We start from the raw sequence: 8,428 nt of genomic DNA, 5'->3' as shown, positions 1-8,428 counted from the left end.
CCGCTCCCCGCCTTTGCCTTCTGTGGCTTGGGGGGTGAGGCTCGAGCACTTGCTGGTGAAGGCCGAGGCAAAAAAGTCATTGAGTACCTCCGCCTTCTCTGTGTCCTGGGTAACCAGGTCTCCCGTTTCATTCCAGAGAGGGCCCACATTTTGCCTCGTCTTCCTTTTATTCCCAACGTACCTATAGAAGCTTTTCTTGTTGCCCTTGACGTCCCTGGCCAGATCTAATTCTATCAGGGCTTTAGCTTTCCTAACCTGATGCCTGGCTTCTCGGACAATTCCTTCAATATATATTCCACATGACTCAGTGTGTGTTTGGCAAGTGGTGTCCTTTCCCCCCAAACCTGTGAATGAATGAATTAATAAATAAATAAACCTCCTTCCAACATGCATGATGAAGAGGTTTCGCACTGGTGCGGGAGCTAATGGTTGGTCGGCCATTTCTTGTATCTCTTATGGGTGGCGAGATCTTCTGTTTCTCTATAAGAAATTCTTATAAAGATCCACCAAGACAAAGTCAAGGTTATTGTGTGTGGAAGAGAGCTTGGCTTTCATATAAGCTATGTAATTCCCAGGGGCCTCTTTTCATTTTCAGACTTCCTGACTTGTTGAGAAGAGCTCTTCAATTGATAGCACAGATCTTGGATAGATCTTGGACAGATGTGGAACTCCCTTTTAGGAAGAGGTAGCTCAAGAATGTATTGAGCAGAAGTGCAATAGTTCTTTGGCTACATGTGCTACAGTATAAATTAAATTCAGCTCCTCCTTGGTCAGGACATCAATACATGCTTTATTTTAAATCCTTGGGTTTTTTATTATCAGTAGAGGGCCCCTCTCTTGCTGCTCTCAGCTTGTCAGTTTAATCAAATGAAAGGAACCTAATTCCAGAATAGTTCGTCAAGAAACTTTTCCATGTCAAGAAACTAGATATGGTACTGTTTTTTGCTCTCGAGTTAGGACTGTCTACACTGGAACTATTATTATGCCCACTACACGTGCTGAAGGCTCTTGTGACTACTGATCCTTTTACAGACCACCACAGTGAGGGAAGTCATCAGAGAAGACTTTCAGAGAAGTTGTCATTCACACCGTTCTGGGTTTTCTTACCTCCTTCCCTCCCGCACCAGTAGCAGAATTCACTCCATAACCCTGTATTTTCTCTTGGATTCACTCTGCTTGGGGGAAGCTGAAAATTCATCATGGATATTGGAAGGGTGTTAGCCTTCAATTTGTGTGTGCATCAATACAGGAAGTCACCTAGACTCCTTCCCTTTGATGGACAGAATGGGACAGGTAACTGCACTCCAAAGCATTTTGACTTGGCGCTGCCTGTTTTTCTTCCAGAAAGACTTTAAGCAAAGGCTGGTTCCATGATTTACCTTAGCCATATTTTCATGTTTTAAAATATGTTGGGTTGGTCCTTAAAGATCAGTTTGCTTTCTTTCAAAATGCTGTTCTCCAATCTAGCACTTAGATTACTGTTTAGTTAAAATGATACCACAATGTCTGACGCCAACAAAGCTGGCCTTATCCTGTAACTTTGGGTGACGTACGACCAGTCACCAGGGTCTCAAGGTGGGAATGTTTGGAGGCTAGCTTGGAACCGTTCATGGTTGCTTATAACCAGACTTCTTAAAGATCATCTGTGCATTTGTGCTCCTCAGCAATCTTTACATATTCTTAATTATCCTGTCTGCAGCATAGGACTACAGGAGGTAACAGGAGTAACAAATACGGCAGAGGGCTACATGCCACTTTGAAGTCACTTTAGGATTGGGAGGGGATATGGGTTGAGAACCCTCTTACAAATGCTGCTGACTCCAAGCTGTTTTGTGAGTTCATTTGTTGAATTTAATATGTAAAGAACATCGCTGAAGCTCTGTGATTGACCTATTATGTTCTTTTTTTAATTGCTACAAAATAGTAATACCATGGTATGATCACTGATATTGTAAGGGGAAAACTACTTGCTTTCTTCATCTAAATATCTGTGGGGTCTGTCCAGGTAGCTGCAGCAAGCTTTACATGCAATTTTCATGCACTATTTGTTTTACTGAATAAACATCGTTGCCCGTGTTTTGAGAAACAACATAGGCAATAACAGCAAGTGATGTAAAATATGGGCACTACAATCAAATCTTAAAGTCCTTTTTCTAGGATTCTAATGGTTTTATGATGGAACTTCTTTGCAGGGACATCTTGTTCAGAGAGAGGAATAATCGCTGTGGACTTTTTAATAATACCTGGATATATCTGGAATTGTATATATATCTGTGCAGAATAAGCAGGCAGTCAAATCACAGTACACTAACTCCTGTCTGTATTGTTGAAGTCAATGAAAAGAAATGCAGATGAGGGAAAAATTAAAGGGGTTAGTTTGCCTAACAAGAGTTGACATGTTTCCACTTTAAAGACCACTGTGCATAGAGGGAGGAGACATGATATAATTTAATATGAATAATTGGTAATTGATTGGGCTTTTTTTGTTGTTTGGGGGGGGCTTTTTTGTGGGGTGGGTTTTTTTTCTTCCCCACGGATAAAACAGTCTCTCTCATCTAGCCCTGAAGGATATGCAGTTGTGGAATTAGTCTCTGCATGCTACTCTAAGATAGCTGAGCAATACTTTTCAAATCTTTTGACATATCAGCTAAAAAAGAGGTAACAGAGTGAAGAGAGCAAGAGGCTGCTGTTTTGAACCTTAGTGTACTTGAGTAACTTAAAATCCCTAATTGTTGGTATATTGCCTTGGTTTGCAATAGGATTAATTTGTATTTTGTTTGTGTTGTTTCAATAGGTGATGCGGATGACGCTGTCAACTCTGAATTGGCGACGGCGGGAAATGGTGAGGTGGTTGGTAACATGTGCAACAGAAGTAGGTATGTTCTGAGATGCTTCTCTTATCAGCTAATCTTAGAGGGCTTCATCCTGCTTGTCAACACCAGGTTCTGCCAATGTCTCCCACTTCCTGTTCATCTATAAAATTCCTTTGGTGAGAAGACATTGTGGCAATGATGAGTGTGGGTTTTTTTTAGGCACAGACCAAGTGAGACAATAGTTGAGTAATGCAGTGTGACTTCTTTCCCCCGCAAGGTGGAGGTGTGCATAAATTTTGGGAAATACCCCAGATTTCCCCTTGTCCCCTCCATGATGGGTTTGGGTTTGAGGCTGTTGTAGAGAAAAGGCTCATGGTTATGGGCTGTTGCACCGTGCTACAACTTTACTTGCTCTGAAAGGCCAAGTGAGGCTCTGAAAGGCAGGTGAGACAGCTATCTGGTCAGCTTTGGGAAGAAGAACTAGAAAACAGGTAAATGAAATGCTGAGGATGCCTGATACTGTGTGGCAGACCAGATCTCATGAAGGGGTTCTCATTATTAGGGTTTTTTAAGCCCCTGGGTAAATCCAAGCTTAGAGTGTAATGCATCTTTGTTATGTGGCTATGACTTTGTACAGGCCTCTCATCTGCACTGGAAAGCAAACCAAATACCAATGCACCCATCGTTAACTGTGTAAGGTGAAAATAAGGTGGGAGCGGAATGAGGCTTATACTTAGAGGACAACAGTGGGAGAATAGTGCACTCAGCAGGACGTTCTGTTCATTTCTGGGCTTTGCCATAGATTTCCTATGTGTATTGATGAGGTGTCCCTTAGCTTCTGTATTCCAGTTTACCGTCTGCAAGATGAGGATACAGAATCTGAAAGTGAAGATGAGTGCATTAAAAACTGTGTAGCTGTAAAGAAAAAAAAAAATCAGTAGCTGTGTTAGTGGGGACAATATAAGTACTTATGATAAGGGAGCAGTTTTAATTGTCACTAAAGGTATTTCTGGAAAGCATGTTTCACTACTGTATTTATTCCTTTTTCATACATCTGAGTTGGATTGTATGGCATAGATGCTTCTTGAGTTTCAGAATTTCAGAGGATTGCTGCTGCTTGTTCTCTGGATTAGTTTATTCTTTGCTTTATGCTTAACTGGGAAATTAATGTTTTCAGTAGCATGGGAAAATACAGCTTGCCTTTGTATGCCCTCAGCCAGAAAGTGGTTTGTGTCTGCAAATTTTCATGCCGTGCTCTTGTTTTATTGCTTTTATATCTGTGCTAAGATAATTATTGCTGAGGCTATCTTACAGATATTAGTGCCTGGGTATTATTTTGTGCAGTTGCATATCGGCAAATAAAATGCTGGTTTTAATACTGCTTTAAATTAGTTTACATATTCTAATAGAAGTATCCCATAAAGAACCTAGAATGTCATGCAAAGTACTCTTGAGACTTAATCAGGTTGGTAAAGCAAGGAAACTGTTTATTTAAATGAAGGTCTGGTATTCTCTGGCTATGCTGAATTGTTGCACATGAGTGAAGGGGTGCATGGAAAGCATCAGAGTCCTACAGAGAAAATGAGGACCTCTGGGTGTGGTTTAGGTGGGCTCACAGATGTGTGTAAACTGCCTCTAGCAATAATAAGGCACTCAAGTTGGCTATAAGGTTCAATTTATGGAACCCATTAGTCCCTGTTTCCCCGTTCCTCCCCCTGCCAAACACACACAAACACACACATGCCAGGAATAAAGTGATACTAAGGAAAATACCTATTTCAGATAATATCCAGTAGTTCGTATTGCTCAGAGTATTTCCCTTATAAGGGTCTTGATGTTCAGACGCATATGAACTTGATACAAGATGTATCTGAAAAGCCTGTTGTGAGGAGGTGGGGTTAGGATATTTTCTTTTTTTTTTTAAGGTGTGCTTAGTGTGTTCTGTTAAGGTGTGCCATGGTGTTCTATTAAGAAAGCCATTTAGCATACACTTTCATATTCTTCTGTGCATGTGCCGTACCTTGAGATGTACAGTGAGAAAAGAAGTTAAAATTGCTTTTTAAAAGTGTTCAGTGTGAAGGCTGCTTTTGAGCGATGTGATGAGACCAAAAGAGCTAGAACTTGTTATCCAAATTGTCTTAAATAACAATAAAACAGTTCAGTTGTCACACCAGGAGATTAAAGCTTATCTTGCAGGCTTTTTTTTGTTATTCTCTGCATTTCGGTGATTGCTACAGAGTAGCCTTTGTTTTAATCCTTTTCCAGCCATGCTATCTGGTTTAGCCCTTCTTGCTGAAGCACATCCCCTTGGATGTACTGGCAACCTCTTAGACTTTGCTGCAAATGTAATCTCTTGCTGAACATCTGTATCTGCTAGGTTTTATCAGTTGTGGCTAATCCTTTCTTTCTCTCCCCAGGTGTTTATGCACTGGATAGTATCATGCAAAACTGGTTTACACTTTTCACTCCAACAGAAGCCACTAGTATTGTTGCTACAACAGTGATGTCCAACAGCACCATTGTCCGTCTGCATCTGGACTGCCATCAGCAGGAGAAGTTGGCCAGCAGTGCTAGGACGCTTGCTCTACAGTGTGCCATGAAGGATCCTCAAAACTGTGCCCTCTCTGCACTGACCTTATGTGAAAAGGATCACATAGCTTTTGAGACCGCTTACCAAATCGTTCTAGATGCTGCTACAACCGGCATGAGCTACTCACAGCTTTTTACTATAGCACGATACATGGAGCACCGTGGTTACCCCATGCGGGCCTACAAGCTGGCCACTTTGGCCATGACACATCTCAACCTGAGTTACAATCAGGACACACACCCTGCCATTAATGACGTTCTGTGGGCATGTGCGCTCAGCCACTCCCTTGGGAAAAATGAGCTAGCAGCTATAATACCTCTGGTGGTCAAAAGTGTCAAATGTGCAACAGTACTGTCAGACATTTTGCGTAGGTGTACTTTGACCACTCCTGGCATGGTGGGACTTCATGGAAGGAGGAACTCTGGTAAGCTCATGTCACTGGACAAAGCCCCTTTACGGCAACTCTTGGATGCCACGATCGGAGCCTACATTAATACAACTCATTCACGTCTCACTCACATCAGCCCACGACACTATAGTGAGTTTATAGAGTTCCTCAGCAAGGCCCGAGAGACCTTCTTAATGGCTCATGATGGTCACATCCAGTTTACACAGTTTATTGACAACCTAAAGCAAATCTACAAAGGCAAAAAGAAACTGATGATGCTGGTTCGTGAGCGGTTTGGTTGACAAAAACGTGTGAATGGGGGGGATTGGGGGGTGGGAGGGGTGGTTTGTTTTTACTTGAGCCTGCCTTTGTATCCTTTTTAACTTAAAGAAACAGAGCCACACCGGTATTATATGTGTATAGTTATATTGAGTTTGCAAACTAAACTGTCATGTTGTGAAAGTTTGTGTGTTTAATTTTTTTTTTCCTTTTTTCTGTTTTGTATGAGAGAGAGGTTAAAAAAGGTTTGGTTTACACTGAGTATATGTTGTCAAGTGGCAAAAGCCCACATCGCTCTCCTGTTCTTTCTGTATACGTTCACAGCCTCAAAAACAAACATATATTGCAATGGCTTTAAAAACCAAACAAAACACCTCCATCCTGTGATAAGTACCTCGAATGGATTCAGCTTTACTCCTTTGTAACTCATCCTTACATTTCAGCATATTTAAACAAACCAACAAATGAAATACTAATAGTTAAAAGGCTGACCACGTGGCTTTGCAGTGCTGTTCATCCAGAAGCATGGCACACAATGCTTGTGCATGTGGAAACTTAGCGACTGTCAACATACATTCTCAGGGATTTATCAAAAAAATTAAAAAAAGAATGAGAGCATTTATTGTACTGTATATATATTATAGTATATGTCTGAATATTGAAAAATATAACATTAACTAATTTATAAAAAAAAATCTATGTAATGCAAAATACTTGAAGCTGCAGTAGCTTGGTTTTAAACAAAAAAAAACCTATCAGAAGGACTAAAGTGCGCCTTGCTTCAGGGTTGGCTCAGGTGGTGAACTATATGCTGGGCATCTATGCAGAGCCACCTTTTGGATTGCATGGTTGGACTGATACCTATTGGGGAAATTTTATATATATATATTTATACAACCTGTGTATACATATATATGTATACACACATACACACATGCTTGTAACAGGCACTATAGTAAAAAAGGACAACAAAAAATACACAGCCAGAGCAGCAAGCCTTAGCATTAAGAATACAGTATGCCAGAATTGGGGTTTGTGCCTCCTAGCCTAGAAGACTTAAAGAAATATCCTTTTTGACACAAAACGCAAAATGTTTTCCAAAATGATTGACATGATACATTACGCCTTTGCAGTGAGCTAATAATAAGCTAACCTTTGTGCACAAATAACATATATATAAATATATTTTATTTTCTCTAGAATTACTCAAACAAAAGCAGCCTTCTATCTTGCCTTGTCTTAATGCTTTAAAATAACCAAACTGGAGATCTAACTACCAAACTGTTCATTGTTTTATTAAATACCAACTTTGGTTACAGTATAGTGTCTTTACTTTAGCTGATGGTTCTGTATCCTTGTGCTTTTTAAAGCAGTTTTTATGTTTTGGTGCAAAAGTTGTCCAGTGTCTCTTGTTCCCTTCATTAGAGAACATGCTAGAGGTATGTTTGTAGGTATTTTTGTTTAGAAAAACTATTTCATGCTCTCCATTTTATTTATTATAATAGGTAAAAAGGTTGTATTTCATCACCCATGTAAACATGCTCATGAAGTTGAAAGTAATTAAGATTTGATACACTGATATCAATTTATTTATGTAACTAAATCACTGTTTTATAAACTTGTTAATGATCAACAATTTTTTTGTTTTGATTAAAATTAGTTTTTTGAAAGTTGATTCTGCCTCCTTTATGGTGTCTGTTACTGTAGTTGAATTGTGTACGGATAGTTCATAGATTTTTAAATGCGCAGCTTGCAACTTTGGTGTGTTATGGTAGTAATCTATATGACCACCAAGCCCAGGAAAGAAATGTTTTGTTCCTCAAAAATCTGCTGAAGGATGGCAGTGTTCACAGTTGCTGGTGGAAGATGGCCTGGTTCATCAGAGGAGGGACCAAATGCTGCCTGCGACTGAAGGTATGTGGTCTATACAGTAAACAGTAAGCCTTGACATACTGCCCTGGTAGGATGGTAGAGTGTGTTGAGGGTATGTTCACATGCAGTGGATTATTTGGATGACCATGAGAGTTGAGATATTCTGCAAATATATACAAGGACAGTTCTTGTTGTTCTTGGATTGGCTTTTCTGAAGTATTTTGTGTATTTTGAGCCATGTAGCTCACTCCACCCGGCATGGAGTTCTTGCTTACCAGCTGACAGCCAACACTTCTGCTTTTTTGGAGCCCTTGCTCTGTAGGAGTTCTGTGAGTTTTCCAGTTCTCAGTGAAGAATGGGATATGGCATGATTGAAAATTGAAGAGGATCTTTCTGCTTTACCAACATCTTTATCGTCTTAGGAGTGTTACACGATGTCATACTTGACTACGTGATCTGAACGCCTTCACTTTCTTTTTTTTTTTT

The 8,428-nt window shown here is 40.1% G+C and overlaps 1 protein-coding gene across 1 annotated transcript in view; it reads left to right on the top strand.

Moving 5' to 3' along the window:
• ZSWIM6 (zinc finger SWIM-type containing 6) overlaps window positions 1–7,745 on the top strand; it is a 54,427-nt gene extending 46,682 nt beyond the window's left edge. The window contains exons 12-13 of the mRNA XM_009272549.1: window positions 2,795–2,876; window positions 5,231–7,745. Of these exons, the coding sequence (XP_009270824.1) occupies window positions 2,795–2,876; window positions 5,231–6,093 (945 nt within the window). The 3' untranslated portion in view covers window positions 6,094–7,745. The remainder of the gene's footprint in view (window positions 1–2,794; window positions 2,877–5,230) is intronic.
• The last annotated feature ends 683 nt before the right edge of the window (window positions 7,746–8,428 follow it).

Source organism: Aptenodytes forsteri, unplaced genomic scaffold (genome assembly GCF_000699145.1).
Source record: "Aptenodytes forsteri isolate BGI_AS27 unplaced genomic scaffold, ASM69914v1 Scaffold92, whole genome shotgun sequence".
Classification (NCBI taxonomy): domain Eukaryota; kingdom Metazoa; phylum Chordata; class Aves; order Sphenisciformes; family Spheniscidae; genus Aptenodytes; species Aptenodytes forsteri.
The sequence above is the reverse complement of the archived record's forward strand: the minus strand, read 5'-3'. Positions and strand labels throughout refer to the sequence as shown.